This window comes from Nelusetta ayraudi, unplaced genomic scaffold, assembly GCF_046127955.1.
Source record: "Nelusetta ayraudi isolate G7.1 ecotype Tasmania unplaced genomic scaffold, CSIRO-AGI_Nayr_v1 ptg000021l, whole genome shotgun sequence".
Taxonomy (NCBI): Eukaryota; Metazoa; Chordata; class Actinopteri; order Tetraodontiformes; family Monacanthidae; genus Nelusetta; species Nelusetta ayraudi.
In genome coordinates this window covers 4502501-4526233 of record NW_027466071.1, presented here as the reverse complement: position 1 = coordinate 4526233, position 23733 = coordinate 4502501, and the positions used below count along the sequence as shown (strand labels likewise).

Here is a 23733-nt window from a genome sequence, read left to right as displayed (position 1 = left end):
GGTCCTGCTCTGTGGGGCTCAGCTGTCAACCATCACTGGGAATTTATCCCGGGAAAAGAAAAATGGGTTCAGCCGATGGAAGCGGCCCCTGCAATTAATAGATAGCAGTGAATTGTTTGATATCTTCTTGTTCTTGTTCTTCTTCTTGTTCTTCTTCTTCTGACTGGACTCTCAGTGCAGCTGTGTTGGACCGAACCGGCTCATGAACCGAGTCATGAACCGGCTCCTGATGATCTGAACAGTGTCGCGGTGCTGAAGCCTCTCGAAGAGCGACTACACTACAGCACAGCACGAGGGTGCGCACACGCGCACGCGCTGTGTGGATAGTCCGAGCTGCGTGCTGTGTGCGTGTGAGTGAGTCCGTGCGCACGTGTGTGTGTGTGTGTGTGTGTGCTTGCTTTCGTCTGTGTGTGTGTGTGTGTGTGTGTGTGTGTATGTGTGCGCGCGCGCGCGCTCCAGAGCGCCGCTAGTCGCCCCCAGTGCTCTTCACTCTCCCTCCGCAGACGGAGCGTCACGTCCGCACTTGAACTTGCGCTGTTTTATCTCCCCGCTGCCACTGAAGGAGGGAGCCGGAGCCGCACCAGTGGCCGGAGCAGCAGCAGCAGCAGCAGCAGCAGCAGCACGACGGCGCAGAGCCAGAGAGGAGCAGCGGAGGAGGAGCAGGGAGAGGAGGAGCAGCTGGAGGAGGTGACAGGGTCCCTACCCACAGCTCCTGGACCTTCCGGGCTACCGTAGTGACCGTGGCGCGGGAGAGAATCCTCGGTCCGGGTCCAGTCGGCGGCTCACAGCTGGAGGAGTGAAGAGGAGGAGGAGGAGGCGGAGGAGGAGCAGCAGGAGGAGGAGGTCGAGGACGCGCCTCCGCACTTCCAGAGTGACTTTGTCCGGGCGGGGACGCGCGCTGGCCGGACAGTGAGTGGACCAGGTGGCGCCACCACCAGGACCACCGGGACCACCGGGACCTCCACCCCGGCTGACGGTGCGCAGCAGCCGGACTCTCTTCCTCTTCGCTGCCGCCTGGAGGAGCTCCATCTGCGGCTCCTCCTGCACAGCCGCTGCCGGAGGAAGGAGGGACCCCGGCGGAGCTGAGGGGGCCCGGCAGCTCCCAGCAGCAGCACCAGGAGGAGGAGGAGAGGGAGAGGAGGAGGTGAGCCCAGCCGACCAGCAGCGCTGCTCCACCGGGCGATGCCGGTGTGATCGCCGGGGCGATGTCCCGCCGCAAGCAGGGGAACCCGCAGCACCTGTCCCGCAGAGAGGCACCAGGTGAGCCACGCAGCGCCGCTTCCATCACTCCATCACTTCATCACTTCTCCACTTTCATGAAGCCTTTTTCTTTTTCTCTCTTTTTCTTCTTTGGTCGAGATGCTCATGAAAAGCAGACAAAAGTTTCCCTGATACATTTTAAACCTGTAAATACCACCACCACCACTACTATTACTACCACTACTACTACTAGCACTACTACTTGTATAGTTGGAGTATTATCAATCCTATAATTTCATGGTATTTTGCAATAATCGCAGCTGAAGCTCCGCGGTCGTCGTTTCACCATCGTTGTTTTTTTTATTCACTTTCCTTCACACGCTTTATTTTCCTCGCTTTCGCTTTGTACAATATGATTTCTTATGAATTAATAACGCGCATATGCATTTTTTTTTTTTTTTTTTTTTAAAGCTCACTAGAAACTTTTCAACTGTTTAATTAAGCGGCTGGTTGCGGCAGTTTGGCAGTGAACAAAGCAGCAGTAAGTCTTTTAAACGCGGTAAAAGAGTCTTTAAAAAAAGGAGATAGTTGCCCGGTATTTCAAGCAAACAAATTACAGAAAATATAATTTAAATTAGACTTTCATTGATTATTATCATTTTATTTTATTTTATTTTATTTTTTAGAATTTCTCTTTAAATTGGTCGCGTCATGAGGTTGACTGTCAAACTATTTTCTGTCTCGAAGGGAAGAAAAACCAACTCAAGGAGGAATAAATACCGGTAATTTATTTCCGGTCTGGCTCTCACACAATAACACAATCGTCTTCTTCTTTGATCTTTTACCGCGCACTCCATTTCTTTAGGCGCGAATCAAATCGTTCATTCAGCGGAATGAACGGCACTTATCCTCGTGGCTTATTAACAATTCGGTGCGTTTGATTTCATGGATTGGGGCTGAAGCGACAGGACGGCCCGACTGGTCCTGGCTCGACTGGATCACGGTCACTGTGACGTCGCTGTGCTGTGGGGGTTAAAACTGGTCCGCGAGTCTCAGCAGCGGCATGTGGGAAGTGTGCAGAAGGTGCGAAGAGGAAACGATGCGCTGCGCGCTCTGCGCGTTTGGTCCGCAAGACAACAAGAGTGTGACAGCGAAAGATCAGAGTGATTTCATACACACCTCGAGTCATGACAACAACAACACAACACAACAACAACAAGCGGAGCGACCACTTTCACTCGCATCCTATTCTAAAAAAAAAATTGCCTCTTTTGATTCCAGTGAGAGGAAACGCCTGATTTGCGTCATTGCGTCGAATTGATTGATTGATTGATTGATTGATTGATTGCACCTGTTTCTCTTGTTTGTTTGAATGACTTGCACGTTGCAACACATTGCACAGTATCAACACACACACACACACACACACACACACACACACACACACACGTCTCCATTTTTTTTCATCGCCGAGGGCCTGGCAAACTTGTGCGTGCACGAGCGTCAGTCCGTGCGCGTGCATACTTACCTTTTCGGAAATGGGTCACGCCTTGGGCGCGCGCTGCTGCTGCTGCTGCGTCGCTTCCGCACACGGAGCTGCTGCAACAGTGGAGATGAAATGAAGTTGAGAGTTGCACGTGTGTGTGTGTGTGTGTGTGTGTGTGTGCGTGTGTTCAAGCAGAGCTACTTCTCAGTTCTACAAGGCCACACCCAGGAAAACAAAGGTCTCCTCTGTAGAACAACATACACACACACACACACACACACCTCCTAAAATTTCTGTCTCCTGATTAAAACACGTGTGACTCTGTGGTTGAAACTATAAGATGTGAGACTTTTTATATTGTATATTTTTCACAGTACACACAAGGAAATAATGGACAGTAGCTGTGTAATAACATGGTAATAACAAGAGTGTAATAACAAGAGTGTAATAAGAAGGTGTCTCCTCCACTCCACCTATGATGTGAGCTCCAGGTCATTCTCAGCTAGAAGAGCAGTGACCTGCAGTCTTTGTGTTTCACAGTGGCTTCACATTGACACTGCCGAAGTTCATCTGGTTTATACCTCAACCTCAAATTTCAGCTTTTAATAAACAAAAACAAAAAAACAAAACAAAAAAACGTTGCAACTACAAAATGGAAAAAAGGTGTCACAGCTGTGGCACAGAAAAAAAAGTGTTCTGTTGAATAGGAATGTTGAACACAGTGTTGTTACTACTGCATTCTAATAACACTAAAAATCTTATTTTCAATTTAACAGCTTTGTATATATTTATTTATATATAACAGTACACACACACACACACACACACACACACACATATATATGTATATATACATATATATATATATATATATTCTTTTGTTGTTTTGGCTTCGCTGAGACGCTTTTCTTTTTTGACACCCAACACACACACACACACACACACACACACACACACACACACACACACACACACACACACTTTCATCCAGGAGATTCAGCGCTGCAGAGACACAAACAGGGCAGACAGACAGACAGCAGCACTCAGAGAGACTGCACACACACACACACACACACACACACACACACACACACAGACAGGGTGTAAATTGCAGTCACCCAATTGAGATGCTGGTGTTTTGTGTTTTTGTGTTTTTCTTTCTGGGCGGCTCGTCAAGCTGCGGGGCCCCCTGCTGGGCGAGGCTTTGTTAGGAGGAAACAACTGAGGGGGGGGTTCATATAGTTAGATGAGATGTTTTTTTTAAAGGAAGAACCAAAATGCCATCTTTAATGTGTGTCATCATCATCATCTTCCTCATCTTCCTCATCTTCCTCAGTCGCAGCTCCGCTGTTTGGAAAAGACGATTTGAAATAATTCTGTTTCTAATGCAAACGAGTCCCGACATTAAATAACCACTGACAAACACACACACACACACACACACACACACACACACACAGTGTGCGACAGTGTGTGTGTGACAGTGTGAGCTTGTGTTGCTCCTCGTAAAACAAATATTTCACGAATCATTGAAATTATATTAAAAAAAGTACAAACGTAAAATGTTACAGAAATAGGACGAGCGCCTTTGTGCGTGTGTGTGTGTGTGTGTGTGTGTGTGTGTGTGTGTGTGTGTGTGCATACGCATGTTTGATCTGCTCGCTAACTAACCAAACTGGAAGAGTCGTACAGAGAAAGTGTTGTGCGTTGATGCTGCAGGAAGCAGAATTCACTTCAGTCACTTCAGTTACTGACAGGACACAGAACACAGCATTACATTCTTGCTTGCAAGTGTGTGTGTGTGTGTGTGTGTGTGTGTGTTGTTTTATTCATCACACTGACATTTATATAGCCGTACTGTAATGATCCACAAAGCAAATATAATGCAGCAGCACTGACATCCAGCAGATCAATGCTGAATATGAATATAATAAATACAGATCACACACACACACACACACACACACACACACACACACACACACAGCTGGCCCTCCTCCACTCCTCCTCTCTGTCATCACTCGTTCTTCAACATTACACATCTAACCTCCCTCTCTCTCTCTCTCTCTCTCTCTCTCTCTCTCTCTTCCTGTCTCTCTGTCTCTCTCGCCCCGGCCCTGCTAGGAGCTCTCAGGCTGTCAGTGTGTGTGTGTGTGTGTGTGTGTGTGTGTGTGTGTGTGTGTGTGTGTGTGTATCAGGTGACATCAAAACCTTCCAAACCACACTCAGCAGTTCACACCTGCACACAGCCCGTCTCTCTCTCTCTCTCTCTCTCTCTCGCTCTCTCTCTCTCACACACACACACACACACACACACACACACACACACACACACACACACACCCATTTTAATTCAGCGGTAACATGGTGACTGCTCATGAGAAGATGTCGGCTGATGCAGTTACACACGTGTGGCAGTATGTTAGGAAATCAGCATCGTTTTCTCTCCCTTGAACTCAGTGACCTGGCAGCTGCAGTGCTGCGTTCAGGAGCTGCAGTGAAACACAGCATCGTAATGTGTCTTTGCTTTAAAATGATTAAACCTGCTTCTAAATCCCACAGTGACACAATGCTTCATTGAAGAGATAGATAGACAGATAGAAATATAGATAGAAATATAGGCAGATAGACAGACAGTTGATGAACCACCTCTGACTGGCGTGACTTCGTCATCCTAAATTCAGCTAACAAAATATAAAATGAAGCGGGGCCTAATATGCCAAATATATATGTATATATATATATACATATATATATAAATATATATATTTGTTTTCTTTTTTTTTTAAAATAAGGTCAAATCTGAAAATAGATTTTTTTTTCAGTCACAGTTTCAGTTCTGCAGCGTTTCTCTCATTTTGTTCTTAGAGAAAAATAATAGAGGATTTTTTTTTTTTTTTTTAATTTCTAGCGCGGCAGAATTTTTCCTGTCAACGTTCGTTCACACCGAGTCCGACTCAATGTTCCCTTTCATCTTTCTTGTCAGGTGTGTGTGTGTGTGTGAGAGAGAGAGAGAGAGACAGGAAGTGAGTGACGCTTGGCATGAGACAAACTGCACGAGCTGAAACGTTGAAACTGAGCAAAGAAACTTTATTCCAAATGAATCCCACAGTTTGTTTGCTATTTCGTTCCTTCCTCTCTCTCACTGCACTGCACTGCACCGCTGAGGCTTCTGGATCGCAGTGTTTTTCATTGTTGCTGCAGATTTTATAAAACCCCTCACAACTCTACACCTGCCGTGGGCAAACTACGGCCCGGGGGCCCCATTTGCAGCCCGTTAAGCGTTTTAATCCGGTTGGCTGAAACTTGAAGAAAACAAGATGGAAATGATGTCTATAGAATTTTTGTTAGTTATAGAACAGATCACACACACACACACGCACGCACACACACACACACACACCCACACCCACACAGACCTGCAGAGACAGTGATGATGTTTTTCTATTATTTGACCCCCCAAAAAATACCAGAAAAAATGTCTGATTATTAATTTTAAATAACGACTGTTAGAAATATCTTTTTTTTTTCTCACTGCTCTCCCCCCCCCCACCCCCCTCTCTCTCTCCAGTGGAGGCTGATGTCCCTCAGTTCTTTGAGCCGCTGCCCACCCAGCCAGTCAGCCTGTCCTCCCGCCGACCCCCCCACCCCCACCGCCACCCTCACCCCCACCTGCCGGAGGAGGAGGAGGAGGCCGACCTGGCCCCCCTGGCCCCGCCCCCCCAGCTCCCCCTGGCCGAGCGCGACCTCTTGACCTGCGGCCGCTGCAGGTTGAGCCTCCCGCTGGGAGACATCCTGCTCTTCATCCAGCACAAGAGGAAGCAGTGCCCCCACCCCCACCCCCAGCAGCAGGGGGGGGCCGGCGGGGGAGGGCCCCCCCCACACCACACCCTCCCCCTGCCCAGGAAGGGGGCGGAGCCGGTGGAGGTGGGCGTCCAGGTGACCCCTGAGGAGGAAGGGGAGGGGCCAGGGAGGGGGGGCCGCCGCCCAGAGAGGACCCCCCCCACCAGAGGAGTCTTCCCCAAGCTGGAGACCACCGCCACAGGTAGGGGGAGACTCCCTCGCCATCATATTGTGTGTGTGTGTGTGTGTGTGTGTGTGTGTGTGCGTGCGTGCGTGTGTGAGAAGTGTGGAAACTCTCTAAACTGAAGACAGAGCCGCAAGGCAGGATGGGAAATCCAGGGGTCCGACCCCCCCCATTAACCCACAAGACCCCTGAAAGACCCAACGCAAAGTTTACAAGGGGGTCTCATATTTTTTCACTAAGCTAAAATATACATACTGTGTGTGTGTGTATATATATATATGTATATGTATATATATATGTATATATATATATATATATATATACACATATTTAGGTATTTTTCAGGTATATGTGCACATTTAACGAATGCTTGCATATCTACATATATCTCTCTACATATTTTATTTATTTATACTATGTAGACTTATATATAGATCCTTATTTTACTCTACCGACTTGCACATTGTTTACTTGTTTACCCTTGCTTTACTTATTCTGTAGTTTTTGTTTTTGTTTTTGTTTTTTACCTAAGTAGTGGGATAGAGGAAAACCAGAGTCAAATTCCTTGTTTCGCCTGCACTGTCAATAAAGCTGATTCTGATACATACAAAGTATATACGTAGGAAACGTGTATTTCTGCTCATATTTAATTCACTGCTAAGCACTTAATTATGTATGTGTATATACGTATATATACATATGTATATGGTGCAAATGACTAAATATTTGTTGCTATAAATTGCAAATTGTATGAATGAATATTGCCATGTAAATGTATGTATATATATATATATACATATATATATATATATATATATATATATATATATATATATATACTGGTATAACAGGTTGAAAAAAAAATATATATATATGTAAAAAGAGAAAAATATTTTCTCTATATGATTTTCTTTAGTTATAGAACGGATCATAAACACTCCCTCTCTCACACACACACACATACACACACACACACACACACACAGTGTGTGGTGTTTAACACCAGCTGTCACAACGCTGCGCTGCCGCTAAAGTCTCTTGTCAACAAGGATTTCATTCAGACGCTCAGCCAGTCCACTCACACACTCACACACACACACACACACACACACACACACACACTGGGAGTGAGAGACAGACTCGCAGGCCTAAGAAAAAGCGACAATTGGACAAACAAGATGATGACACCTTGTCATTTGGCAGCAACACTGTGTGTGTGTGTGTGTGTGAGAGAGAGAGAGAGTTGAAAAAAGAAGGGAAGTCCCACAGATTTAAAGAAAATAATAATAATAGCATCGCATTTGAGAAAATGTCTGATTTTTGTGTGTCTGACGACGCACAAAAATGTAAATTTATGTATGTAGTTGTAAATGTAACACACACACACACACACACACACACACACACACACACACACACACACGCATGCATGTAAATAAATCACGACTGAGCTCAGTTGTGTACCAATATAATATTGACCCTCTGATGAATTCATTTGTGAGGCGCTAAATCTCTCAGCAAGTCGTCTTAGAAAAATAAAATGTCAAGAAAATCGCGACGGTTCTTTGAATATTTTTTGTAAGATTGTTTTGGTTGCAGACAAACTGCAGTGTGAATGTGATGAATGTGTGTGTGTGTGTGTGTGTGTGTGTGTGTGTGTGTGTGTGTGTGTGTGTGTTGTGTGCGATGTGTCTTTTTTTATGATGGTTTTTAGTATTTATTGTTTTGTAGTTGAATACAGATTGAAGGTCATTTTAAATGTAAAGAATGATTTTGTCTTTTTAAAGAATTCTGTTCTATTCTATTTTATCATCACCTGCAAGCCAAATCCCTCGTGTGCGCTGTGCTCGAGCCTCTCAGTCGGCTTTGACATTGTGAATTCATGTTCAACAGTTAGTAGCAGTAGTATTGGTAGAACGTGAAAAATATCAGGAAAGAAAATCAGCAAATATCGTGATAGTTTCACGATATTTGCTGATATTTTTCACGTTATTTGGTGCTACTGATCCTTGCTCTCTTCCTAGTGTGGCAGCAGTGGGCTTCCGTAGCCGTCCACTCATTTGTTCGCGCTGGAAACTCAAAAAAACGAGACTGTTATTAATCCTGAATCCACATTTTTTATAATTAGAAAATTTAATTTGGTGATGACTGAAAACTAAAAGCTAATTTCAGGAACATATGTTTTTATTTAAAACTGGACCTCCAGTACCAGTGAGGCCTTTCGTCTTCAGAACCTGTAACCAGATGAGTCTCACACATCCAGCGACACCAGGGGTGGGCAAACTGTGGCCCGGGGGCCCATATGTGGCCCGTTAAGCTCTCTAATCCGGCCCGCCGAAACTTGAAGATTGGTTGATTGATTGAAGATTGATGGTTCTAGGAGGTTTGAGGTGATTCTAAGTGGTTCTGGGTGGTTCTAGTCGGTTCTGGGTGGTTCTGTGGATGTTCTAAGGAGGTTCTAGGTAGTTCTAAATGGTTCTAGACCAGGCATGGGTGAAACTACGAAACTGCAAACTACATTTAGTTGGACGGATGCAAAACAAGACCATCTCCAGTCTTGGTGATGCCTGACGGAGGATTAAAAATAAAATTGTTGCAGCATTTTTTCAACCCCCCCCCCTCTTTTTTTTGCTATTTTTTTATTTTCTTTTTTTCCTGCTTGCGTCTCCGCCATGTTAACGACTCTGCCAGCGCTCGTCTAAATATTAACATTTTCTTTTAATCATCAAAGCCGCCGAGCTCATGAATATTCATATCACATTCACACCCCCCTCACTCCCTCACCCTCCAACACCCCCCCCCCTCTAGACCTCAGGTTTATGACTCTGCTGCTGCTGCTATTCTCTCTCTCTCTCACACACACACACACACACACACACACACCTTGCCAGCAGCAGTTAGCAGCAGAGCTAACGTGCTAGCGATGCTAAAGCTGCTCGTCAAGAGGCTCCATCAGCCTCCTCATCTGCATAATGACTCTGTTGTTCTGCCTTTTTACACAATTTGCATATGAAGCTATGTTAATTACTCCCCATCAGACCCCCCCCACACACACACACACACCAACCCCGCCTTCCCCCCCACCCGCTCCGTGTACTTTGGTAATTTTTGTGCGGTTGAAGCCCCAGCGGTTGTCGGGGTGAAGATGATGAATGAGGTTTTCACAGTGAGGCTGCCAACATAGGAGGTGGTGGTGGTGGTGGTGGTGGGGGGGGGTCTCCTGTTCAGTGGGCTCTTGGTTCTTCAGTGGTCTTCTTTGGCCAAACACCACTTCACTCCAGCTGATTCTCCACTGGCTTGGTCTGAGGAGAGCGGAGCTACTGGGTTGTGACTTGAAGCAGAGGATTTCAATCATAATTTGATGATTTTTTTTTATTTTTTTTTTTAATTTGAATTTAGATTTAGCAAAGTGTGCAACATGGAGTTATTTATTGTGCAGCATTAAGCTTTGCTTTGTTCCATATTCAGCTTCTTTTTTTTTTCAGCTCCATATAAGATGGTTGACTGTTGTATCTGGAGAAACATTAGTTCAATCAATGTCAATGTTGACCGAGACTTTGTCCCAGTTTGACCTTTGGCCCCACTGAGTGTTGGAGTTGGACTCCGCTAGCTGATTGAAATGCTCCACTTTAGCACTGCAGTGTGCTGGAATCCAGTGAAGCATCAGGACCTCCTACACCTTCAGAGAGGAGACCTGAAGGTCTCAATTATTATCATTATTATCATTATTATTATTTTAAAATTATCATTTTAAAAATCCCATTTCATTTCATTAAATATGGGACACTTACTTACATGAGCTCTCATCCACACACGAGCCTCCCGGTGAAGTTCAAGTCTGTAATGAAAGTGTGGCTGTGTCATCCAATCAGGATCGTCAGGATGTTTTGTTTTTTGCACTTGATGAGTTCAGCTGTGAAACTGCCACCAAGCCCCAAGGCCCGCTTTGGGGTTGCGACCCACCGGTTGAGAAACGCCACTTGATAAAAGGTTAATGACTTGACCCCGAGCATCGCTAGCAATGTCTAGTTTTTTTGCGATGAGAATTTGCTATTGAAGTGTAAAATGGGGGGAAAAGTTGCATCTGGCAACCTGGCAACCTGACAGCCTGAGGTGAGGTTGGCTCCCCCTGCAGGCTGTCTCCTGACCTGCAGGTGTGTATTGCAGCAGCTCAGTCGTCCTCCAGGCCTTATAAGGTTCTTCAACCCCCCTGTAACCTTCATCTCTGGTCTGGATCTGCTCCTGTCCAACACACACACACACACACACACACACACACACACACACACACACACACACACACAAACTTCTCTCTCTCTCTCTCTCTCTCTCTCTCTCTCTCTCTCTCTCTCTCTCTCTCACTCGCCTGCCCTTTCGTTCTAAGCAAACAGAGTTTGACCATAACACTCTTCCTCCTCCTCCTCCACTCCTTTCACACATCAGCCCTCACTTTTATTTTCCCTGTGGCCTCAGCACGTCAATTTCAGGGATGTCGGGGGAGATGGAATATTGAAATATCTCATAGAACGTACATACGTTTGCATTTATTCTTGACTTCTTCATTTCTTAGGTCACATCTCAGAAGCTATCGTGGCCCACCAGTCACAGAGTTGAGCCCACCACCTGATTTAGATAGACACAGGTGGGACACAGCAGGAATGGACACCAGGTGAAACCACTCAGGAAACAGGAAGCAAAACTAACCCCCCCCCCCACCAAACAGGAACAAGCAGACTATATGTTGATGATGTTCCCGTGTATGACAGCGTTCCTTCTGATCCACGCGCCTCCGTGTCCAGGGGTGCGTGTAGGGCAATGACAATCCCCTGCATGTGCCACCACCTCCACCAATCACACGTCCTGATTAACATGTGGAGTCCCCCCCACCCGTCACCACCACCACCACACACACACACATACACACACACACACACACAGACGCAGTGTTGTGGGCCAGTGTGCAGGATAAGCTGCTCTGCTCTGGCACTCTCCATCTCGTAATCCCTCTAATTTGTCAATAGGACACATACACACACACACACACGCACACGCACACACACACAAGCGCACACACACACGTGCACACACATATGTGCGAGTTTGTTTTGCGGATTTTTGCTTTACAATTCCCCAATTTTCTTTTGACTGTAGCCTCCAGGATTTGCGAGAGATGGATTTTTGTCTTTTTTCTTGTCTTCTTTTCTCTCCTAGCGCTCCTTCCTTCCCCTCCTCCACCCCCCTGCGCCCCTAATGATCTAAAGACAGCCTCATTTGGCGATGATCGGCTAAGCCGCTCTTGTTAAAATTCGCAGCAGAAGAATCATCCTTTGTTTTGTGGGATGACGCGCGTCTGAGATGCAGCGGTTGCAAAGTTGAGGACGTGGTGATGATTGGGGACAGTACTCGCATTTCAGTCCTCGCCAATACTTAATAAGGCCATTACACATTATAAAGTTACTTTTACAATTTTACAATTTTTGGCTCACAGAGGAGAGAACTGTGAGTTCTCGTCGTGTAAGTTCTCCACATTGGTCTCGGTCTGGTCTCAGACTTGGAGGTATTTTTACTGGGTCTGGTCTTGGTCCCGGACTGGGCGGACTGGGAATTTCTGACTTCAGCCAACACTGCAATGACGCCACAATAAGAGAAATGAAAGCTTTGGTTTCACCTCCTCATCCCTCTATACTCTCTGGTCTTGGTCTTAGTCCTCTATACTCTCTGGTCTTGGTCTTAGTCTTGATGTGGACCTCTATACTCTCTGGTCTTGGTCTTAGTCTTGATGTGGACCGCTATACTCTCTGGTCTTGGTCTTAGTCTTGATGTGGACCTCTATACTCTCTGGTCTTGGTCTTAGTCTTGATGTGGACCGCTATACTCTCTGGTCTTGGTCTTAGTCTTGATGTGGACCGCTGTACTCTCTGGTCTTGGTCTTAGTCTTGATGTGGACCTCTATAATCTCTGGTCTTGGTCTTAGTCTTGATGTGGACCTCTATACTCTCTGGTCTTGGTCTTAGTCTTGATGTGGACCTCTATACTCTCTGGTCTTGGTCTTAGTCTTGATGTGGACCTCTATACTCTCTGGTCTTTGTCTTAGTCTTGATGTGGACCGCTATACTCTCTGGTCTTGGTCTTAGTCTTGATGTGGACCTCTATACTCTCTGGTCTTGGTCTTAGTCTTGATGTGGACCTCTATAATCTCTGGTCTTGGTCTTAGTCTTGATGTGGACCTCTATACTCTCTGGTCCTGGTCTTAGTCTTGATGTGGACCTCTATACTCTCCGGTCTTGATGACGTCTTGGTCTTGGTTGGTTGGTGCCGTCTGGACTACAGCACCAGTGAATTCCTAGCGGTTGTCAGCAGGTGATCAGTTGTGTGTATTTCACAAAGTAGAAAGTGTTGCTACCAGTGAGTGGACGCGATGAAGGGACCTTGAGCGACACACATATTATATCATTTATATTAAAATTTTATTTTGAAGCCGGGACCCAATCAGCCAACAGCACCGCCACCTGTTTTGTGAGAGAAAACCTGAAAAAAGCCCAGACAAGAGTCGGCCGCTGCTCCATTCTCCCCTTCCTCTCCCTCCATCCCTCCATCCATCCCCCCCTCCCTCCTTCCACCGCCCCCCTCTTCCCCAGTGTAATGGTTGTGATTTAATTCAGCCAGTTAACCTGTAATTGGACGGTATTTACTGAGGAGAGGTTGAAGAGAATCAGGCCATTAGCCGCCCGGGATGAATCCAGCGGAGTCAAAGTGAAAACGAGTGGCGCTAACTGCCGCTTGACCTTCCACTCCTCCGCTGCCATTCTCTCCCTCCGTCACCTTTTTATTAGCCGCAGCCGCAGTAATTACGGCAAATTGAATCACAGCGGAGAGTGGATTGTTGGTAATGACTGATGTGATATTGTGTGAAACTGAGCCAACAGGGGAACACAATGAGAGGGCGGTGTTATCATCATTATTATGATTCATGGGGATGAAAAGTGCAATTATTTTTTGGGGGGTGGAATTGCGTCATTTGTTTTAGCCAAACGACTCCACTGAGTGACAGAAGTCATATTGAGTTTGGTGGAAGTGATGGTGGAGATCATCTGCTCTCTTCGTTCCAATCAGCCTTTTCAATAACATGGATTCCTCACCATCTGATGGTCATTTCCAGCTATAGGTCTCGATATTGTATTGTATTGTATTGTATATTGAACAAAATATTGCCGGTGTTTGAATTGTTCAGCAAAGTGTTACATTATTCTGCACGTCAAGCAAACTGACTTCAAAGCAGACGTCAGGTGATGAACAGGAGAGAGGAAGAGAGGAAGAGGACAATAAAGGAATAGCAGGAGGGACACATTCTTTTTCCTACACACACACACACATGCTACACAACATAACATGGGTTTTACATATTGCGCCAAATCAAGCGATGAGCTGCTTGCTTCCTCTCTCCCTCCCTCTCTCTCTTTCTCTCTGTCTCTCTCTCTCCCCTCTCTCTCCCCCTCTCTGTCTGTCTGTCTCTCTCTCTCTCTCTCTCCCTCTCTTCATATGGAGATGGGGAATAATGGGCTGATTAAACAGAGTCGTGCATTAAAGTACCGCTGACATCAGAATGATCATAATGTGCTCTCGCCTCCGGCTGCATCTTTGGCCATCTGCACTGGACTACCTGTCCCCTGGGACGGTGCGCGCGCACACACACACACACACACACACACACACACACACACACAGTAGGTATGACCCATGGCTTTCACTATACACAGCAACTTTTCTCTGTGTGCACACCCATTGGTAGTTTTTTACTGCTTAGCAGGTGGCACTTTGATGTAGTTTGTGACAACTACTCTGGACTTTATCGGTGCAATACATTAAAAAAAAAATGCTTGTTCATGTTTCCACTATGGATAAATTCTTGTGTTGCTTTGTTTCCTCCTTGTGCTCTGAAGAATAATTAGCAAGCAGCTGATTGAAACAGCAGAAAGTGAGTGTGAACAGAGTTCAGTCTCAAATCCTCTCCCAATCAACCCTTTACCTCTTTGGACTCTTTGAATAATAAAAACCAGCCTTTGGCGATGATGGTGATGGCGGTGATTCTCCTTCACTGTCAGGCCTTCTGCGATGCTTTTCTGGTGCCATTTTCCATCGTAAACACAAGAGCGGGAGGTGAAACCCCAGCCGGTGACTTCAGGGACCTAAACAATCTAATAATAGCATCGTTCACCTTGTCAGCCACTCATGTGGGCTGATTAAATGAGAATGCAGCACAAACTGTGAAGGATTATAGACTCAGTACTTTACATCCTGTCAGGACCCTCCAGCCAACCCTCCAACAGGCAAAGTGTGCAGTGTTGTGGCCTCCATCAACTCATGACAGCAAATCAGTTCTCTGCACTCCAGTAGCGTCGCACAATGACTCTCTTCGTCGAGAGACACCAATTCATCCTGAGTGAGAAACACACAAGAGTCTTCACGCCTAATTCAGTCAACAATTCAATGCTGACAGTGAGGTTGTGAGTTCCTTTTTTTGGACTGGTTTCAGTGCTGCAACAGTGTACAGTACTATATATAGTATGCAAATCAATACATTTCAAGTTTTTATTTTGTATGGATTCTGTTGATCAGGTCTTGCAGCTTAAAAAAAAAAACCCTCAAATTTTATAATAATTTTCCGAGTTTGTGGGTTTGTGGTTTTAATAAGCTGAAAATCTTAATCAGCAAAGTTACAACAAGGAACTGCTTGAGATGTCAATTTGCGTGGAATGGTTCAATAAAATGTGTTGCTTTCATCTTTTATGTTAAATTGCCAAAATAAAACAACCTTTACTTGATATTCTAATTTTTCGGGTAGTTCCTGTGTTCCCAATTTGGGATCAATAAAGAACATCTATCTATCTATCTATCTATCTATCTATCTATCTATCTATCTATCTATCTCTGTCTATACATTTGCTTCACTTTTTACATTGCATGACTGCACCTTGAAGGTCACTGCAGGTAGAACCAGCAGGTTCTGTCCTCTCATGGAAACATGTTGTCATGTTCTTTCAAGCTAGACCTCCACCACTGACCGGAGCTTCTCTCTCTCTCTCTCTCCGTGTCTCCTGCAGGTGGTCGGGACGAACCCTCAAGCTACATCTGCACCACATGTAAGCAGCCCTTCTCCAGCGCCTGGTTCCTGCTGCAGCACGTCCAGAACAGCCATGGCATTCGCATCTACCTGGAGTCCAGCCCGTCCAGCTCGGCCCTCACCCCCCGCATCAGCATGCCGCCGCCCATGGTCAGCGACTCCATCCCCCCGTCGCCCCTCACCAGCTTCCTGGGGGAGAACAACCCCTTCAGTCTGCTGCGGATGACGGGACCGTTGCTCCGGGAGCCTCCTCCGGGGTTCTTGGAGAGCCGCCTTCCAAACACTCCTCCCTTCGTCAGCCCACCTCCTCGCCACCACTTCGACCCCCACCGGCTGGAGCGCCTCAGTGCGGAGGAGATGGGACTCATCTCCCAGCACCCCAGTGCCTTTGAGAGGGTGATGCGGCTCGCTCCCATGGCCATGGAGTCGCAGTCCATGGACTTCTCCAGGAGGTTGCGCGAGCTGGCAGGGAACACCAACAGCACCACGCCACCGCTGTCCCCCAGCAGGGCCACACCTATGCATCGACTCTTGAACCCCAACCCCTTCCAGCCTGGGCCTAAATCACCCTTCCTGAGCACCCCTCCGCTCCCGCCCATCCCCCCCAACAGCACCACCCCTCCGCACACACACAACAAGGCCAAGTCCTGCGAGTTCTGCGGCAAAACCTTCAAGTTCCAAAGCAATTTGGTGGTCCACCGGCGCAGCCACACCGGAGAGAAACCCTACAAGTGCCAACTGTGCGACCACGCTTGCTCCCAAGCCAGCAAGCTGAAGCGGCACATGAAGACCCACATGCACAAGGCCGGATCCCTGACGGGCCGATCGGACGACGGACTGTCCGCCACCAGCTCCCCGGAGCCGGGCACCAGCGACGTCACGGGCGAGTGCATGAAGAATCGCGACGGCGACTTCCAGGGAGAAGGCAACGAGGAGGAGGAAGAGGAGGAGGAGGAGGAAGAGCTGGAGAACGAGAGTCGGCCCGAGTCCAATTTCAGCGCGGAGTGCGAGTACTACCGGAACAGAGAGAACGGCGCCAAGCCCCAGTCGGAGGAGAAGCCGTCGTACGAGCTTGAAAAGCTGGTGGACGGCGGCGGCCTCAACGCCGTGCAGCAGTACAACAACCTGATCGTTGACAATCGTAAGAGGATCCCGTTCTCCAAGAGGTGCTCCGACGGCCAGCGGGACACCGGGGACGACGACTCGGTGGCCGGGGAGATGGAGCGCCACCGTCAGGAGGACAGGACCGTCGTCAACGGCCGCAACTGCGGCTCGGGCGACTCTTTCTCCAGCCTGTTTCCCCGGAAGCCGCCGTCCATCGCCAGCCCCGCCCTGTCCAACTCCTCCAGCAAGAGGATCAAAATCGAGAAGGACCTGGACATGGCGTCCGCGCCGCACATCCCCTCGGAGAACGTCTACTCCCAGTGGCTGGTGGGCTACGCCGCCTCACGCCACTTCATCAAAGACCCCTTCCTGGGCTTCAGCGACTCCCGACAATCTCCGTTCGCCACGTCCTCCGAGCACTCGTCCGAGAACGGCAGCCTGCGCTTCTCCACGCCGCCGGGCGACCTCCTGATGGACGGCGGCCTGTCGGGTCGCAGCGGCACCGCCAGCGGGGGCAGCACCCCGCACCTGGGCCCGGGCAGACCCAGCTCCAAGGACAGCCGGCGCAGCGACACCTGCGAGTACTGCGGCAAGGTCTTCAAGAACTGCAGCAACCTGACGGTGCACCGGCGCAGCCACACCGGCGAGAGGCCCTACAAGTGCGAGCTGTGCAACTACGCCTGCGCGCAGAGCTCCAAGCTCACGCGCCACATGAAGACCCACGGGCAGCTGGGCAAGGACGTGTACCGCTGCGACATCTGCCAGATGCCCTTCAGCGTGTACAGCACGCTGGAGAAGCACATGAAGAAGTGGCACGGGGAACACTTGATGACCAGCGAGGTCAAAATCGAACAAGCGGAGAGAAGCTAAAATGAACTCCCGGTCAAAAGCGACTCCGTCAGTCGCGGAAGAACTTTTTGTTTTTGGGTGACGATATTGAGTTCATGTTTTTATAGGAAACTGCCAGAGAAAACAAAGATGTTGAAACAAATCCAAGTTGTCTAAACTGCCTCATTTGAGATACGTTTTTGAACAATCAGTGCGTTTGAGTTGGAAAAATATGTGACGCCTTTAACTGTGCAATAATTTCTGTATTTATTATCGTTGGATTTTTGTATTTTTGGCATGTGCAGGTACATTTGTTAGTCTGTTTTCATTCTTTGGTTTTGTGTCTTTTTTTTATACGACCCCACGATATCCTGAGAGTTTGAGCCCATTTTCTATGGAACCTTGTTGTTTTGGCCACTGCTTGTACTGAAGTGTACTAGTTAGCTCCATCTGACTCCTCACAGATAATAATAATAATATGTTAATGAGAATGCAAGAGTTGCTTTGTGTGATGATGATGATGATGATGATGATGATGATGATGATGATGATTATTGCGGACAACAATCCTTTGGTGTAGGAGCGTGAACTCATTCTGATACAAGTCGGTGTATTTGGACGTGTAGTACTGAGTACTGCAAGTTCACCTGGATTCAAAGTCGACCCCCTCCCGACTCCCCCAAGCCCCGCCCTCCGCCCCCCTCCCCCACCCGTGAGTTCCACTGAGCCTCTCTGCTTTGACACTAACGCCAGAAGGATTTTCATTTACAGCTTTAGCGTTTGTTGTTTTCTGGTCCATAAACTTTAAGCACGTGGAAAAGATGTTTATTAGAGACACAAACGGCAAATTCACCACAAGTACGTGCAGAGATAGAATATCAATACATCTCAGGGTAAATCATACTTCTTTTTTGTGTGTCACTATTTGTATGACTTTTACAGGGTGTGGAGTTCAGTAAATAATGAATAAATTTGACACAATTGACAGCAACTACATCTCTAAGTGACTATTATTCAAACTTTATCCTAATATGTAAAAAGAAATATCAAAATTAAAACTGATATATCAAATTTTGTACTTGTCATTCTTATGACGATTAGTCGAAGTAAATTATGTTGGTGTACACAGGAGAAGCCACTACTACTTCAAATGTATTTTAAGGGAAAACTGTTTTTGTTTTATTTAGTTGGTTTAACATTAAAAATAAATAAATAATAATAATCCATTTACAATTTGAAATTTGATGATTTGGGGAATTTGGAGGACTACATTCCTCCAATACACATGATATTGAAGAGGTGAAACCTCGATAATATAATTTATTATTATCATTATAATCATAAAGCATCCAAAGTTGCAACGAGGCTCTTTAAGAAAAGAATAAAGAGAAAGAAGCATTTCAGAACGACGTCATCGGCATTTTGGAATCAGTGTGCCTTGAATGACCATCTTCCTTTTTAACAAATATACAGCCCCTTGTCAGACACGTGGAACTGTACGATAAAATCTTTCGACAAAATAAAAATAACTTCCGCATTTTTAGCTGGAAATAAAACAAGAAAAATCAAACGCACGGAATTGGACACAAAAACTCAACCGACGTCGAGGACGAGAATCCAGTGAATCATCTTGGTGAGCCGAAACAAGGCGAACGCTGTGCACTTGTCTTCAATACGTTCACAGTGTTCAAACAGTACAATTGTTGAAGTAATATTTGTGTGTACCTGTGTGCGTCCTAAACTGATGAGACATTTTCTGTCCGCTTTTGATCCTAGAAAAAAATGTAATCAATCAACGTTCTGTGCACTTGATTTATTTTCTGTTTTGGTGAAGGATTTTCAGTAAATACAAAAATATACACAATTCTATATCACATCTTCTGTTTTACTGTAAAAGCATTCCAGTATTTGTAATATCAGAGAAAGTCTGGGATTTCTTTTTTTTTTTTTTTTTAAAGGAATTTTAGGGATTTCATTTATTTTTCTTTTCTTTACATGTATATTTATTTTGTCGGTCTGAAACAGTTTTTTGTCACTGTACATGTAAAAAAGAATTCATAAGTTTGGTAGCTTTAATTCTGCCTTGGGTGTAGAAGAAGAAGAAGAAGAAGAAGAAGAAGAAGAAGAAGAAGAAGAAGAAGAAGAAGAAGAAGAAAACAAGAAAGAGAGAAACATTTTTTTTCTTTCTTTTTTCTTTTTACATTTTCATTTATTTTAAATTTTTTAGGGAAACACACTGCTAATCCCGACGTACTGATTGATTTTAATGTATCAGACTGGATCTTTATTGATGCAAAGCTCTGAGAAAGAAACAAACTAAACACGTGTATTTCCAAAATAAGAGCTTCTCTTTTCCAATGTGTGTGTGTGTGTGTGTGTGTGTGTGTGTGTGTGTGTTGTGGAGGGGGGCGGGGGGGTCTGATGGAGATGGATACAACGACATCATGGATTTGTTCTATTGTAACTGATGATATTGTACAGTCAGTCGGGGGTTGATGAGGCCAAACCAGTCGACGTGTGTTTTTGCAATACTGCTTGTACATACTTTTATATGAGTACTATTTCATTAAATTTAATTAATTAATTGTTTTTGTTTTTTTATTTATTTATTTTGTTATTTGTGATGTATTTATAGTTCATTTTTATCATCTCAAGATGGATTTTTGTTTGTTTTTCAGCTTCGGTTGGACCTTTGATATTACTTTTTATGTTGCCAGTTTTTTGAACCCCCCCTCCTCTTCACTACCCCACCCCTCCCCCGCACTGATAATTTAACAGAGCACAAACACAGAGCACAAATACAAGCTGTTGCAATTCTTCTTCGTCGTCTGGCTCTTTGCTTTATTTTATTATTTTCCTCCAACAAGAACAAGTTGATCCTCATAAATCTTTAATATCACACGTGCATGCCGTTTCATCTCATCAGCAGTGCACTGGTCGCAAACTGCTAATCAACCTAACCAGTCAGTGTAACGAGGTAGAAGGGTTGAGTTAAGGCAACTGGACTGGTTTTAGTGATCTTGAAGACGTTTGGCCTCTCATCCAAGGGGCTTCTTCACTTCTAAAAAACTGCTTGGAGAGTCCCAGGTATTTAATATAATGATACAAAGACAGATAAATATACAGTATATGTGTTATTCTTTTTTTCCCCTAAATAAATCCTCTACTATAGTGTGCAGTGGCAACAGTCAACCTGGTGGCGGTGCTCATGCTAACACTTTGCTAGGTTTCTCCGTCCTTAAAAAGCAAAATCAGGCGGTGAATTATCATCATAATGAACAATCAGTTGACAAACCTCCTCCTAAACTACCTCTGATGATGATGATGATGATGATGATGATGATGATGATGATGATGATGATGCCCTCTCACTCCCGCTAGAGGTGGCAGGTAGAGGTGACACAGGTGTTCTCCTCCCTCCACAGCAGCCCCTCCCCACCAGCGGTGTGATGGCAGCGCCTCATTGGCTGGCTGGGCTGAGCTCGGAGTTTGTAATTTTCTTTTTTTGCGTGTGGCTAATTAATGCTGATCCCTGCAGGGCGGCGCCGCACTTTGAAGTTCCCACCAGGAACAGGGGGATTAATCTCAAGGCACCAGAAATACAGTGGGAGAGAAGTAACAAGAGGCAAGGAAGGAAAAGAAAAGGGAGGGAAAGAAGGAGGTGGAGGTGACGCTTCACTTAACAGAGAGAAACAGAGTCACTTTAGTTCAAGTGGCCTCCATCAGGACTTCTGGAGTCAATTAGTGACTCAGTGAATCAGTGACTGATTTGACTGGTGAGTCAGTCGCTGTTCAGTTTTTATATTGGTCAGTTTTGGTCCCAACCTTTGACTGAAAATGTATTTTTCATTGTATTTTTATTTATTTATTCAAACATTTGAAAGAAAAACATTACATTTAAAAAAAAAAAAATGTGTGTAAAAAAATAAGTAACCTTGCTTGGACAAGAAACTACGAAAAGACGACTCAATAACAGCACATCTCTGGTGGTGTTTCATCAGATCAAAGTGAGTTTAAAACATGGCAACAAACAGCAATGCATTGTGGTCTATATGGAGGTGGTCTGCAGTATCATAGTGGATATGAAAGTCAAGCACTGCCACAATATTAGTCCTGCAGTGGAGGGCTTTATATCCCCACTACCTTCAAAGTGTATGTGTGTGTGTGTGTGTGTGTGTGTGTGTGTGTGTGTGTGTGTGTGAGGGGCGGGGGGTGGGGGGGGGTGGGGGGGTAGATTAAGTCAGGCAGACACCTCCACTTATTCAAAGGGAGGAATTAGTGCAGCAGGACCCTGACTGGCTGTCAGAGCTCCTCACACCTCCTCATTAAGGAGGAGGAGAGGAGGAGGAGGAGGAGGAGAGGAAGAAGAAGGAGAAGAAGTAGAGGAGCTTCTATTGACTTTAAGCTGCTGGTTGACGACACCAAAGACACACTGGTGACAGGTAGAGAGGCTGTTCTTAAGCTGTTCCACATCACTGCAGGAGGGGGAGGGGGATGATGGAGGTGGGGCGGGGAGGGGTTGGGGGGGTAGAGTAGGGGGGGAGGAGAAGGAGGGAGATGATGGTTTTATTTCTTTATTGTCTTTAATTAATATAATCTTCCTTCTTTTGAACCGCATTGTTGCTGGAATGATGCAAATTTCCCCAACGTGGGATTAATAAAGACTTCTTCTTCTTCCTCCTCTTCTTCTTCTTCTTCTCCTCCTCCTCCTCCTTCTTCTTCTTCTGTGTCACCACTCTGTTGAGCTCCAACGCCATCGTTCCTCCCTGGAAATCAAATCCAGAGAGCAGAGCTGGAAGACGAAGGCAGGGTGCGGTGAGTGTCCTTGTGATCAGATGGAAGTGGACTGTCAATAAAGTTCTCCACTTCAAACTGCAGCTGAGTCTGTCCTTTGAAATCAAACAACACATCGGGACAACAAGACTTGAATTTAAATTGTAAAACAGGACTGAGTGAAAGTGTTATTGCACGTCTGTGAATCACCGAATGAATGGATGGATGGATGGATGGATGGATGGATGGATGGATGGATGGATGAATGGATGGAGGCTTTGCAACACACAGGAGATTATAGACAAAACAACCAGGAGGAACTTGGAGACGCAGTGAGGATTTCCACATTGTGGAATTATGGAATTATGTGCGGCTTGTCTTCTTGTATTCACGTCGAGTATTTGGTGGTACAAACTGCAGTAATAGAGCCAGAAGGAGGAGAGAAGTGTGCGGCAGTAGGAGCACCCCAGGCGGTGGAGGAGGTGTCTTCATGGATTGATGTTGACTGGCTCTGCCTCCACCGTGCTGGGACTCCTGCGTGATGAAGACGTGCAGAGGATTAGACCAGGCCCATCTTGTCCTTCTTCTCGGAGAAACAATCAAAAGAATGGCGTGATGTAGGGGGCGCCGTCGTTCCTCAAAGATTTCCATAAATCACAGCAGCAGAGCGGCGGCGCTCCAGACGGATGGAGAGAAGATCAGGAACATTTGGAAAGACGAGAGCGACGCAGGCACAGTGGAGAAGCATTGGATGAAAGAGGGATGAAAGAATGGCACCCCCCCCCCCCCACCAAACACCTCCCCACCCAAAAAGTGACAGTGAGAAGAAAAGTGGACGAGACAAGACGAGAATTTCACTTTGAAGAAAAACTAAAATGACGAAGAGTTTTTATGAAGCTGAGTGAGGAAACATTGCAGAGGCAGTTTGATGGTGGTTTATAAGCTGCATCCATTACTTGCATGTATCAGCTGTTGAACTGCACCACACTGACAACATGAAACAAAAACAATGTCACAGTTTTACAAAACTGCAACCGAAGTGAAGTGAGAGGTGCAAACAGAAACTGAACCTTCTGTCTTTTCTAGGTGTGTGTCCATGTATATACTGTTGAAGTGCAGCCACGCCCCTCTCTGCCTGGGTGCAGGTGTGGGTGTGGCTCCCCAGGTTGAGGGCACCAGGTGAGGATGGTCTGG

General features: G+C 46.0%; 1 protein-coding gene across 2 annotated transcripts; it reads left to right on the top strand.

Annotated features, from left to right (window-relative positions):
* The first annotated feature begins 183 nt into the window (after window positions 1–183).
* On the top strand, window positions 184–18757 carry bcl11ba (BCL11 transcription factor B a). 2 transcript variants are annotated; one of them, XM_076027775.1, is made up of 4 exons: window positions 184–296; window positions 563–1260; window positions 6258–6731; window positions 15815–18757. In XM_076027775.1, the coding sequence occupies exons 2-4, from the start codon at window positions 1206–1208 to the stop codon at window positions 17806–17808; spliced, it is 2523 nt and encodes an 840-aa protein (XP_075883890.1). In that variant the 5' UTR covers window positions 184–296; window positions 563–1205; the 3' UTR covers window positions 17809–18757. The 2 variants fall into 2 exon arrangements, with proteins under 2 accessions (XP_075883890.1, XP_075883889.1); XM_076027774.1 differs by lacking the exon at window positions 184–296 and having other exon boundaries at window positions 393–1260.
* The last annotated feature ends 4976 nt before the right edge of the window (window positions 18758–23733 follow it).